Source organism: Caretta caretta, chromosome 6 (assembly GCF_965140235.1).
Source record: "Caretta caretta isolate rCarCar2 chromosome 6, rCarCar1.hap1, whole genome shotgun sequence".
NCBI classification, from domain to species: domain Eukaryota; kingdom Metazoa; phylum Chordata; order Testudines; family Cheloniidae; genus Caretta; species Caretta caretta.
This window is the reverse complement of record NC_134211.1, coordinates 28,098,738-28,112,850: the sequence shown is the minus strand read 5'-3', so window position 1 is coordinate 28,112,850 and position 14,113 is coordinate 28,098,738. Positions and strand designations below refer to the sequence as shown.

Here is a 14,113-nt window from a genome sequence, read left to right as displayed (position 1 = left end):
TTCAGTTTATATATTTTGTATTGTTGTTTTTTCCTGCAGAGCACTTCAATTACTAGTTTTTCAGTCATTACAGAAAATGTAAACTGCTTTAATACTGGAATAATTTGCAGAAAGTATATTTCCATTAATGTTGGAAAATCTTTTATAACATTTGATGACGACACCGGAAATCCAGTAAGTTTCACTTTTTAGCTCCGCAAAAAGGGAAAATGTATATTTGGGACTGGATGGTCTTGTTTATATACAAATACTTAAAAACTACACTAATTAACCTGCAAGTGCTTGAATCTATTATACAGTAAATGCTGATTGCATTTGGCTAGTCCCTTGGAATCGTTGGGTGAAATCTAGGGCCTGTGTTATGCAGAAGGTCAGACTGATAACCATAATGCTTGTTTCTGACCTAAAATCTATGGGTGGAATCCTGGCCCCGTTTAAGTCAATGGAAGTTTTGCCATTAACTTCGCTGATCAGGACACGCAAATGCATGAGGACAGACACAGGGATGGGCTTTAAGAAGCAGGTTGCAACATTATTCAACTAAGTGCTTCTTTTTGGTGTTAATCTATCCCATCTTCCCATAATAGGCATTTAGGTGGATCCACTGTGGGATTTATAGGGCTCCTATCATAAAGCCTATAACTGTCTACCCCTATGATTCAGCTTGCTCTGCTGAATCCTCTTACACTTCCCCTACAAAGGAGACTAAAGGTACCAAAGAAGAACCTTTTTCTATGAAGACTCCAGGTCTCCCCTTTTCCCTTAGGCCTGAGGCCAACCAGCAAAATCCCAGATCTCTTATTTCTGGGCACTGGCCCTTTTTGTCCATACTGGATGCCGGCTGCAATTTATGATGTACTAAACATTTATACAATTTCCAATATTACATTTCTAAATCCTATTTCAATCCTTTCCGATCCATGGTGCTATGAGGAAGGTGAAAAAAACCACCAACTGTTAGGGGGCTTATTCCTTCACCCACTCATTTCCCTGGTCCTTCTCGCATGAACAGAGAGCAACAATACCCGAAGTCCAAAGGTGCAAACAATTCGATGTTTATTGGGGTGAACTTCCAGCAAGCATGATTCCAGTTTCCTTCCTTAGTATCCTCCTTCCCAGCTCTGACACCACAGAGCCTTACACCTGTGTCCCTGTTCCCATTCCTACCCTTAGCAAAACATGATTCCAATTTTCTTACCCCCATTCCCTGTTCCCATCTCCCCCTTTAGCAAAACATGATTCCAATTTTCTTACCCCCATTCCCTGTTCCCATCTCACACACCCACATGCCCACCCCCACCCACACCCACTCACTTCCTCATTGACTACAGATTATATAGTAAAACTTGAGTTCTGCTTAGCTATACCTTAACCAATCATTTTCCTGAAATTTAACTAACCAATCCTAACATATTGTAATATGATTATGTAACCAATTATATCCTACCACCTTAATTAGTTTACACCCAGCAAAATTAATTATACAGCAGACAGGAACAATCACAGAACCAGACAGAGATTATACAGACAAACAATAGCAAAGTGACAGGCAAAGTGGGAACTATAATGACAAAACAATACAGGAGTGAGGATTTCACATCCCAGCTATTGATAAGTGAGTTCTTGCCAGACAGGATGCTATCAAACTAAGTTTCCTTTTACATCTTCTAGGCACTTCCCTTTCTCTGGAGGTGATAGGAACTATCAGGACAGGATTGTATTCCTAACAGCCGAATAGCACCTTATTTCAGTGTGACTAGTTTGGAATGTGAGGATGTGACCGTTCGCTTCCCAGCTTATGGCTGCCTCTGCTGCTTAGCCAAAGGCCTGAGCCTAAGCACAGGGCCACAAACTGTCACAGTAAGAGAAGGCCCTTACACCGGCAGACAGTGATTTCTTTCTTTTATACCTCTAGAACTAGCCAAGCGATAAGAATACACCTAAATTCTTAGAGTATAGGCCTTTACAGACAGGCCTGAATATCTATATCCTAACACCAACTTCAGACAATTTGGACCCAATGGGAAAAATTCCTTCCTGACCCCTAAAACAGAAAGTCAGTTGGACCCACAGTATTCTAAAAAACATTGTTCCTGTACTATATAACTATGGGGAGGGGAGGGTGGCTTCAGCTAAAGTGGGGCAAGGAGATTGAGAGGTCCCAGGCAATGGTTTCAGTTAATGATTGTGCGGAGCAAGAAACCAGTTGGTGCCCATTTCTCTCTGGCCAGCCAACAGGCAACATAACACCCAGGGAAAGGAGAGGCCTACCTCTGCATACTCTTCTCCTTTAATTCTAAAGCCGTCTGGCACCTTGTGGATCCAGTCAAGTCTCCCATCCATTAAAGTGGCAATTCATCCTATAAATCTAGATTTCAGAATACTCCATACAATTGCATAAAATATGTGCCAGTTTCTCCTGTGCTCCACCATTTGGGCTGATTTTTCACTACTATAGGTCAGATTCTGCTATCTTTATACAGAATGTTATTGCTAATATAATTACTATAATTAATTTTTACAAGTTTTACTCAGTGTGAGAAAGGATGGCAGACTATGTCCCTATATAGTTCAAGAAAGCACTCAAATATATGATTTCATTAATCTTTATTCAGGAAAGCACTTAAGCACATGCTTAAGTCTTGTTGAATTCAATGGAAATTCAATCACTTTTGAAAATCTCATCCTATGGAACAGCTGAGTTTAATTTTGCAGCTCTTGGGCACCTGTTCAGCATTTTTAGTATCCTACCCACTCATACTCTCATTGACCCTGAAAATGTGAAAAATCATAGATGTTTGTTTAAAAAAATCTCAAACACTCAAAAAAAAACATATAAATCAGGTAATCCACAAAAAATCCAGCATTAATCATGGTAAAAATCCTCTCTACATTTATTCCTCTGTGATAATCACTCAGTATTGGGACAAATTTTTAAATCATCCCCATCGTTCATTTTATTGATGTCATTTGTTTCCTGACAAGCAGACACCCTTTAAAGACTTTACTTATATTATGTGATGGCTTATTTTGTTTTGAACAGAATCCATCTAGTTACATAGACAAACTACAAAAAATACACTTATGGAAAGCTGGATTTTTCACACTTGTTCATTTTCCTAATGAACACATCACCATTCTGTGGGATCAGAGAACAACTATTCACATACAGACTGGACCTCAGTGGCAGGTAAGCAGAGATCAACACTTTTAAAGTCATTTATACGGTACTGGAAGACTAACATAACTATCTGACCATGGTTCAGAGAATAGACTAGAAGATCTATCAAACACATCTGCCAACTCAAACAGTTCTATAGTAATTGAATTAATATGAAGTAACTGATCAAAATTTGGCAAAATTATAAGCAACTGAAAATGGGTGATTATAATGGGATATGACAGGCAACCTTAAAAATAGATAAAGCTAGTAGCACTGACTAATACATATAATTTTTTTTAGGGTGAACTGACTGGATTATGTGGAAATTTTGACTTGAAAACAATAAATGAAATGAGGACTCCAGAAAATTTTGAGTTAACAAACTCTCAAGAGTTTGGAAGTAGCTGGTCAGCTGTAGAGGTAAATAATAACAAGAATGGCTTTTCTAGTAAATCCTTGTTGTGTAACGCTTTACAGCTCATCAGCCTCGGAACCAGTAATTCCTTTCCTGGAATCCCAGCTCAGTTGCAAACAGTATTTACAATATCTACTGACCTTGTTATAATAATTAATTAAAGTGAAGTAGGAAAAAAAGGACAGGAAGTTTTTTCTTCCTAAAACACTAATACATGGAGGATTGATGTGCAGTATTCTGTTTTATGACAGGTTTCAGAGGAACAGCCGTGTTAGTCTGTATTCGCAAAAAGAAAAGGAGTACTTGTGGCACCTTAGAGACTAACCAATTTATTTGAGCATGAGCTTTCGTGAGCCACAGCTCACTTCATCAGATGTTTACCGTGGAAACTGCAGCAGACTTTATATACACACAGAAATCATGAAACAATACCTCCTCCCACCCCACTGTCCTGCTGGTAATAGCTGATCTAAAGTGATCAACAGGTGGGCCATTTCCAGCACAAATCCAGGTTTTCTCACCCTCCACCCCCCCACACAAATTCACTCTCCTGCTGGTGCTAGCCCATCCAAAGTGACAACTCTTTACATAATCAAGTCCGGCTATTTCCTGCATAGATCAAGGTTTTCTCACATCCCCCCCACCCCCATACACACACAAACTCACTCTCCTGCTGGTAATAGCTCATCTAAACTGACCACTCTCCAGGTTTAAATCCAAGTTAAACCAGAACATCTGGGGGGGGGGGGGGAGAAAACAAGAGGAAACAGGCTACCTTGCATAATGACTTAGCCACTCCCAGTCTCTATTTAAGCCTAAATTAATAGTATCCAATTTGCAAATGAATTCCAATTCAGCAGTTTCTCGCTGGAGTCTGGATTTGAAGTTTTTTTGTTTTAAGATAGCGACCTTCATGTCTGTGATTGCGTGACAAATCTACTGCAGTTTTTCATTACATTTAGTACTTTGCTCAAAGAGTAATAGAAACATTTAGAGAAACAACTCTCTGAAATATTCCCATCTTTTGCACTATAGAAAGACTATATTTAAAAACTTGTGTATTTTTAAGTATTTTATATGCACTATCTATATAAATATTTATTTTAAATGAATTAATGTTGAATATTTTGTTTACCAGAAGGAAACCATGCATTACCAAATACATATGCACTTCTGAGATTGCTATTCAAAAGTCCAATTGAAACTTTTTAAAATAAAACATTAAATAATGAAAAAACTCAAGGCTTGCTTACATGCGTAATCTTTATTATTCATACAAGCAGGACTACTTGTGTGAGTAAGGCTTGGACCCCAACAAAGTCAATGTGTACAACTGTTGCTTTGTTATTCCTTTTCCTTCAGAACAAGTGAAACATTTTTCCACACTGGGCTGTTCCTTCTTCACAGATTTACCTTCCTCTATTGAATAATAAGGCTTAGGCTGTCTTGACTACTACGAGTGCCTTAGAAACAATGCATTTGATCTGTGCTCACATGACTTATTTGAAGCCTGATTTTTGTAAAAAAAGGTTCGGTTTTGAAAGTTCAGATAGCACAGTGGTTGTGAAACAAGTTTCGAGGGGGGTGACAATTTCACTTTCTGGTTTAGTGTGTTGACAGCTCTGACATTCGAAATCCATGCAGTTTGAACCCACTTAGAGAGCCATTTGCCAAGAAGGAATGTGGGATACTGTTAAGTGAAATGTTTGAAGCTTGCCATCCAGTGGTGAGTAGTGATGACAAATAAAATGATGTGAAGTTCTGTGTATATGATTAAAAAGAAACCTTACATCACTTTAAATCCCAGTCCTATCTAACATGAAAGAGTGAGAGAGAAAACGTGAACAATATCTGTTCTGATTCCAATCCATTAGCACTTGCTCATTTACATGTTTCATAATGATCACATGCTCTCAGCTGATCTCCAGTTCATCTAGACACATTTAACTAATTAGATATACTGTAGGGCCTGATTGTGCAACTCTTACATTAAGTAGTACCTTGCTTTAGTCCCATTAAAACTGATCAATAAAGGGAGCCAGATGGGGCCTCTAGGGGTCTTACCCTCTCCTCCATCCACCAGGTACATATGCATCCATACATCTACCTGCTGGATTATTTTATTTACATATATATATATTAGATATAGAATAATAGTCACCGATTAGACATTTTCTGAACCTATTTAAATAAGTACAGTGCATTGCTGAGCCACATGAGCCCTGAAGAGTTGCCTTCTAGAATAAATTAAATACATCCCCTCACTCAGGCAGAAGCCAAAGAAAATAAATGAGCCATACAAATTGCCCTGAAAGTCAGCAGACTTGGGCTCTGGAGGAGCAATACACCCTGCCCCAAGATGTTCAAATCTAGGAATGGTTAGTGCCCTGGGCCATGCTTAAAGGCCTTCTGCTTATCTTAATTGTTTTAATGGCACACAGGGAGGAGGGTGGTCCCTTCATAGAAGGGATAGTTAAGACCCATATAGGGGTTATAATGTAATTTTAGCTGGTACAAATATAATGATGCAAATGTTGTAACATTCTCCATGTGGTTTGGTCCATTAAGCTTTTTGTTTTGCACTAGGTTCTAAATATCCCACAAGTGTAGATCCATGTAGATAGCACTTTACAATATTTCAGTGAGAAAACTTAGCACTGGTAATAATTGATTTTTCTTTTACGTTTGGTTACACACAGAAAGATGTCATGACAATAAGAGAACAAAAAAATCACAGAATTATTTTTATGCAATTGTCTATATGGAGAACAGTTAATCACTAATTTCACCACATTTGATCACTTATTAAATGATATGTGTCCAGTAGTTCTTAACAAGTTCTTAAAAAATTATTTATTTATGGTTAATTTGAGGAAATTAATATTTCTAAGTTTTAGCTTATTAAAGTTTAAATTACAAGTAAACACTGTTACCCTATCCCATACTTCAAGTCAACATAAATATCATATTACTGCACTGATTCCTATGTATCACTTGATTAATTCAATTGTACCACTAAACAGTGTACAAGTTTCTCATGACTATGATGATACTTTGTGTTTTAGGCAGACACTTAAAATAACACCTAGCATATTTTGAAGTCTCACTTGTTAAATTGTCAAAGTCTGATAGCTCTGTATTGAGATCACTTGTCAAAGTCTATGTGAATTATTTTATGTTATTACAATAACATTTATGTTCTTCAGGTGGACGTCACCTGGTTTTATTCAAACTGCTTGACAGACACATGTGGTTGTAACCAAGGAGGTGATTGTGAATGTTTCTGTACAAGTGTATCGGCGTATGCACATCAGTGCTGTCAGCATGGAGTCATAGTAGATTGGAGGTCCCCCAGAGTGTGTCGTAAGTTTTCTCAACCAAGTACTGGGCCCAGCACATTGCCAGTCTATACATTGGATCAAGTTCTGACAAAGCAACCAAAGTTTGAGTCACATGAGCACATCCCTTTTAAAGTCAGAGCGATGGCAGCAGAGCTGTTGGTTGGGGTCTCTAGTTCCAAAATGGAAGTAGATGCAGCCCTCTGCTTGGCTTCTGTTCCCAATTTGGGCCATGGGATTTGCACTGTGTGAGAACTGCTGGTCACTTCTATGTTTGTGGGTGACACACCAACATTTTCTTCTTTTACCATTACCTTCTGGAGACCCAGCACAAGATATCCTATGTGATGTGGATGGATGGAGTCACTTGTGTAGATTTTTCACTGCTCTCGACATGTGAACTGTCTCCAAAATAGCTGATATGAAGCTAGCTGTACAGAATATAATCACAGCATAGTCCAAGTCCAAACTCAATTATTTTGGGTGCAAGAGATAAGAGGAGCTCCAAGGGTCAGATCTTAGAGTCCCCTGCAGGAGACAACAACTTTACATGCTTTAGAGCACTGTTCTGCACCTGCAATGTGGAGGTGGGGAAGGATTATAGAATGTTCTGAACAAGTGTAATTCAGGATTTAAAATATTGCTATATTATTGTTTGTTGTTACAAATACAGTTTTGACAAGAGGCTGCATTGTACAGCACCCATCACAAACACATAGTAAAAGATAGTCCTAGCTGCAAGGAGTTTATGGTCTAAGAATGCAAGACAGACAAAGGGTGACAGAAAGGAAGTATTTGTACATTATGATTGAGAAGGGAGGCACAGAGAGATTATGTGAGTAGCCTAAGATGGACACACAGGGAGCCTGATAGAGTGGGGAAGCTACATCTTAGCTTCTGATATTGTAGATTATACACAGGTATTTTAATGTCATCAAGGAAAGATTAGGAGTACTTGTGGCACCTTAGAGACTAACAAATTTATTAGAGCATAAGCTTTCGTGAGCTACAGCTCACTTCATCAGATGCATCCAATGAAGTGAGCTGTAGCTCACGAAAGCTTATGCTCTAATAAATCTGTTAGTCTCTAAGGTGCCACAAGTACTCCTTTTCTTTTTATGGGTACAGACGAACACGGCTGCTACTCTGAAACCAAGGAAAGATTGTAAAGCTGAGACTTGACCACTAGAGGTCACAAACAGATAGCCTTATGTGTTTGCAGTGAATGTTGCGCTGAGTTTAGTGCATTTTTACTCAAATGTTATAATTAATGCTTTGCCAATTAATTAAATTTTGTGCAAAATCTAAGTTAGTTGGCATTTGGTTTTGAGCAGCTTTGATTTGTCCCTTCGTTAGTGGGTTAAAGGAAAACTTGTTTTTCTCTAAATTTCAAATCTGCAAAATGTCTGTAGCTAAGTATTTCTTTCCTTTATATTTTTTTAGCTTATGACTGTGAATATTTCAATAAAGGTAAGTCCTACAATAATGATGAAGAGTTGATAAGAAAGCAAGAAAACATTTTGTTATGGTGTATAATTATTATCATTTTGAATAAAAGGAGAAACCTTTGGATCCATGTTCATGAAGAGAAATGGAAGTTGCAAACACTATATTGTTTTAATGTTCAGGTTACTTTATTTTAGGTTTGCTTTGCTGTTTCCAAGAGCTAGTAATCATGGAATTTACTTCATATTGAACATAGCCCTGCTTCACTAATATATAACTTATTTACAATTAATGTAAATGTTTGAAGATCATAAATAAATAACTGTTCATTAAGTAACTAATGGCATATTTTATCTAATAGAATTTGTGCCAGCCAATCACATTAGTATTATTGTTGACTATTTCTCTTATGTGGTTTAAAAAATGTAACCAGTGAAAACTATTGTATTGTGGAAATGAATCCAACTCCAAAGTGAGGGGTGTTCAGCTTCAAGATTTTGGTTTAGATCCATCTGTAGTTTATTAATAAAAGAACAGCTAGTCAAGGACTAGTTTACTACATTATAAAGTGATAATAGCTTTAATAGTAATGTGTTTTATAAAACACTGAAAGATATTATTGATAAAAGAAAATGTGATGGAAATACTGAGGTCATAATATCCTAGATGTACTTTAAGAATCAATTCTCTTTCCCAAGACAGATGATGCAGTCACCACCAAACCTGATGTACTATGTTAGAATCAGTCCACATTGTAAATAAATAAAAATAAAATTAACAAAAGTGATACATAATATCAGGGAAGAAGAGATAAAGGAGAATATATGGAAAATATACAGATAATCTACAGTTCATTTTGTCTATGCAAACCCCAGTTTTGAAACAGATTTGGTTAATTTGTTTCATACAGGAACACATTCCATATAATATGAGGTCCCTCAGTACTGTTTCATAATCTAAAAACAACAGATTTACATACATCTGAGCCTAGGAAATCTATTCTTTTACCAAAGGCGGAGCATAATCTGGAATAATTTTACCGTGGGTTTCCCAAAACGAGTTACCTCTAAAGATGCCTAAAAATTGAACTGGTATTTAGTACTTAGGACAATAGTACTCTCTAAAACAGATACCTGATTGCTAAATGATCTAGTCTCCCATTTGTTTTTCCCTGGGCAGCCTCAAGAGGTAGCTAACTTTCAAGAGATAGCCACAAACAAGCAACTAACTAACTAAGACAATCTGATCTGAACAATTTTCAGGATTCAGAGTACCTTGTAAATCTGCCTGTTGAACCTATGAAGATATTTGTTTCTTTATGGATAGGCTCCAGACACTGCATTGGGATCAAAATGGAGCCAGATCTCCAGAGGGAGATTGGATTGGGCCTCCAGTAGAAGAGGCTACTTGTGCCTCTCTACCCTCCTTGCTCACCATACGAAAGGGCCAGAGAAAATCTGACTAAAGGATTTGCCTGGTGATAGGGATTTTTGAAAGTGTTTTCAATTTGAGCTGAATTGCTTAGACAAGTGTTATATAGTAGGTTTTTAACTGATACAGGAAAATGCAGTATTAAGGGATTATTGCCATTTTAAATTTCTTTCTTGTATTTTTTTTCACAAATGAAGTACCATATGACTGAATGACTGCAAGTTTGAAAGTGTAATGTTCAAAATTAAAGGACTGGAAACACGCCTTACAGTGATTAAAGTCAAGGAGCTCAATTTGTTTAATTTGAGAAAGTGAAGGTTAAAGGGTAATTTGATCACAATTTATAAGTACCTAAATGGGGAACAGAAATTTATTAACGGCGTCTAGCAGACAAAGGTATAACAAGATCTAATGTCTGGAAGTTGGAGCTAGAGAAATTCAGACTGGAAATAGGGTACACATTTTTTACAGTGAGGGTAGTTAACTAGAGCTGGATGAAATTTTTGTCTGAAATTTTTTTCAGTGAAAAATGCAGATTCAGTCACTCTGAAGCATTCTGTAAATTCATATCAGTTTCATTGAATTGTTTCAGTTGAAAAAATCCTAAAACAAAAATTCCAAATATTTGACATGTTGTATTTTGACATTTTCAAGAGGAAATGCTGCGAATTTTTTGGTTCGAAATGACTTTGTTTCAAAATTATTTTTAATTGTATTAAAAATGAATCATAAATGTTTGAAAATAATCCAAATTGAAATAAAACATATAGATTTTGTTGAAATTAAATGTTTTGTTCAACCCCAAATTACTTTTTTTTTCTTTTTACTTTCAATGTGCCAAAAATTTTGAAAAATGCGGTTTTTGATCTGACCTGATTTTTTTCTCCAATTTTTTGGAATTGCTAGCAAACTAAAAAAATCTGTTATTGCTCAGATCTATAATTTAACCACTGGAACAATTTACTAAGGATTGTGGTGGATTCTCCATCACTGGAAATTTTTTTAATCAAGATTGGATGTCTTTCCAAAAGACATGCTATAGTTCAAACAGGAATTATTTTGGGGAAGCCCGATAGGCTGATTTACACAAGAGGCAAGACTTGATTATCACAACGGTTCCTTCTGGCTTTATAATCTATGAAAAATGATTCTAATGATCCTTGGATGTAGCAAAGTAAAATTAGATAATAAGGGGTACATTTTCAAATTGCGATGTTAGTTTTAACTGTTATTAAAAGCTGTGGGCAGATAATTACTGCAAGTTTGAGTATGCCTGTGTGTATATCTATATGCCGATATATCTACCACATTTGTATTAGTAATAGCCATGTGATAAATACCTTTATCAGATACCTTTCACCCCCTTCACCTGCTCTTTACCTACTAATCCATCTAATCAGGACTTGTTATAATAGGCCAAACAGCTGCCATTAAAAAAAAATCATCCTGCCACAAAAACATATCTTCCTTCTCCCCAAAAAGGTTAGCCTGGCCCAAGGCTCAAGAAGGCTAAGATCTAGTCCTGGGCCAGTGATGGGCTTTCTGTGCTTAACAATGTTCTGAACGTTGAGCTGAGTATTTCACATCCCCCCAAAGCTGGAAACAGGTGCTTTTTATATTTCCAATTTATTAATGGGATTCAATACATATTTCATGACTTGAAAGAGCCTGAGATATCAGACTTTAATTCATGATAATTATTAGTTATAGAAATGCCATTTCAGGACATTTTATGGCTTTTTCTGACCCCTGTACTTTGCATGCGGTATGCAGCGGAACTCAGAGACCTGGCTTTAAGGAAGAAGGATACAAAAATAGTCCTAGTTAATTTTTTTAAAAATAATTCTAAAAATATGTTTTTCTACAATATTATTGGTATAAGCAAAATAGGTGATGGTGTGACATATTAGGAAGTATGTATCAGCATGTGTTTGAGATGACAATGTAACTTGCCCTTCGGCTTTGTCACTTGTGAACAAGACACCCAATTTCAAATTCATGCTGATAATACTTTTATGCCACACTACTACACCACTATGTGTGCATGTATACAAAAAGATAACATTATACATGCACTCTTACTGTCCAAGAAGTTCATTTATACATGATGACCACTGTTAAATAGAGACGAGATCGGTGAGGTAATATCTTTTATTGGACCCATTGCTGTTCGTGAAAGAGACAAATTTTTGACATTACCAAGAGCTCTTCTTGAGCTCTGAGAAAGGTACTCGGAGTGAGTATTGTTAAACGAGGTATTTATCATGTGATTTCAATCATGCTGTGAGCTAGTGAGTGGTAGCGTCTTTATAATACAAATACATTAATCCTATAGCTGAAAATCGTCTAATAAATGTTCACTATATTTCAGCATAGGTATTTAGCATTTAAATATACATTTGCTATAAGATACTACCAAACATATACTAAATAAATCACATCAGTTGCAAAAAATGTTTGTATTATTTTGCATCTGTCAAATAGTTAATTTTCAAATGTAGAGGAAGTGGTGTGAATCTTTACAAAACCTCAGAACATATGTATATGGATAATACACCCATTTCAAATTCAGGCTGATAGGAGCCTTTTATACTACACCACTCCAGCATTGTGTGTATGAAGATATAGGTAATATAATTAGGGTTGGCAGAATTCCATTTTTATATTTTTTGTAATTTTGATGGATAATATTAATATTTATTTTTAAGCCTGTTTAGATTTTTATAAACCTTTAAATTTTCATAGCTGAGGGAAATCATGGTGTGAGGGGAGTCAGGCAATTATTCAGTAACAGCAGACATTGAGATTCAAAAGGTAAAGCTTTATAAATGGTTAAAACACAAACTGTCAAAACATGCAAAATAAATATCCTTAAATCAACAAATCATACCTATGTTTATTATTCATTTGTTAGTCCATTTGTAACAAATCTAGTCTAAATCATTAGATTTTGACTGTAATAAGTTCTTAAGCAGCTTTTTTCTTAATTTGCCTATCTGTAAATTTTGATTATTAGTAGAAATATTTTTTCTGAGGTTTGTGTGTGTACAGTGAAATTGATGTTTACCGACATTTACTGATAGAAATCTAATCCTTCCAAGCCTAAATATAATATGTTTATTCTTATTATCTATATCTATCCATAGATTCTAATGCCTGAAGGGATCACTTAATTATCTAGTCTGGCCTCCTGCAAGATTATTGTCCACATGCAAATTTTGCTGTTGGGCACATAACCAGGAGCACAACTGAGGTGTCAGCTACATTTTATATTAGTTGAACCCAATTAAAAATGAAACCTAGAGGGATATATGGAGGTAGGGAGGAAAGGGGAAAGTTCTCACAAACCTTTCTGAAATGAAGTTGGAAATTTTTGTGCAGTCTAATTACAACTAATAGGTGGAAGTGTTTGTTTTTTGTTTTTGTTTTTTTGCGGGGTGGGGGTTGCTTCGTAAGGCACTGCCATTTCATTTTAGCACATGAAGCCTGGAATAGTTTTCAGGCTGGAGTTGTTCTTGTTTAATTTGCTACTACATGATTGCCTAAGATAATATATGAGAGCTCAAGCATTTGTGACACTCAACATGAAAGTTAATTTTGGTTTCTCTCTCAACAGTTCTGGGAAAGGGTCCCTACAAACTGGTCAGCTACTTGGATGGAGAAGTTGCAATGGCAGCCAAACTGTTGGGTGGCTATGTTTTCCCAGTGAGAGCAGAAGATTTTGTTCCGGGAGATGCCATGAGCTTTATGCTGACTTCAGGATGGTATAAGCCCAAGGCACATGGTAAAGTCACTGGTTTCAGAGTAGCAGCCGTGTTAGTCTGTATCCGCAAAGAGAAAAGGAGGGCTTGTGGCACCTTAGAGACTAACAAATTTATTTGAGCATGAGCTTTCATGAGCTACAGCTCACTTCATCACTGTAACCTGAAAATAAACATAGATAAAGACAAAGACAGAGTGGGTAGTGAACACACATAGCAAATTCTCCCCTTGAATACAGTCCTGTGCCTGAGGACAGAATTGCCCACAGACCTTTCCTCTGCAGCTATCAGCTGATTCTAATTTTAACAATGTCCACCAAGTGCACTCAGTGGGTTTTAATTGGATGATTCCAGCTTTATAAATAGATACTTTTAGTTTTCAAAACATTGTAACCCCCACATTCCTAATGTGCCCTATGGCAGGAGAGGGGGATGGGGAAGATTGGAAGGAGTGTTGTAATAACAGATGCTCCAGCCCATTCCTTGCTCTGTCACCTCTCATTTCCTGTGTCCTGGCATAGAGAGAGCCATTTTGAAGCAGAGCCATGCCTTTCACAGG

At 36.7% G+C, this 14,113-nt stretch overlaps 1 protein-coding gene across 1 annotated transcript in view; it reads left to right on the top strand.

Moving 5' to 3' along the window:
- The window catches only part of OTOG (otogelin), a 169,837-nt gene that overhangs the window by 86,918 nt on the left and 68,806 nt on the right, over positions 1-14,113 (top strand). Inside the window, exons 26-32 of the mRNA XM_048854861.2 lie at positions 40-174; positions 3,044-3,190; positions 3,464-3,583; positions 5,188-5,304; positions 6,785-6,941; positions 8,360-8,386; positions 13,410-13,577. Coding sequence (XP_048710818.2) covers positions 40-174; positions 3,044-3,190; positions 3,464-3,583; positions 5,188-5,304; positions 6,785-6,941; positions 8,360-8,386; positions 13,410-13,577 — 871 coding nt within the window. The remainder of the gene's footprint in view (positions 1-39; positions 175-3,043; positions 3,191-3,463; positions 3,584-5,187; positions 5,305-6,784; positions 6,942-8,359; positions 8,387-13,409; positions 13,578-14,113) is intronic.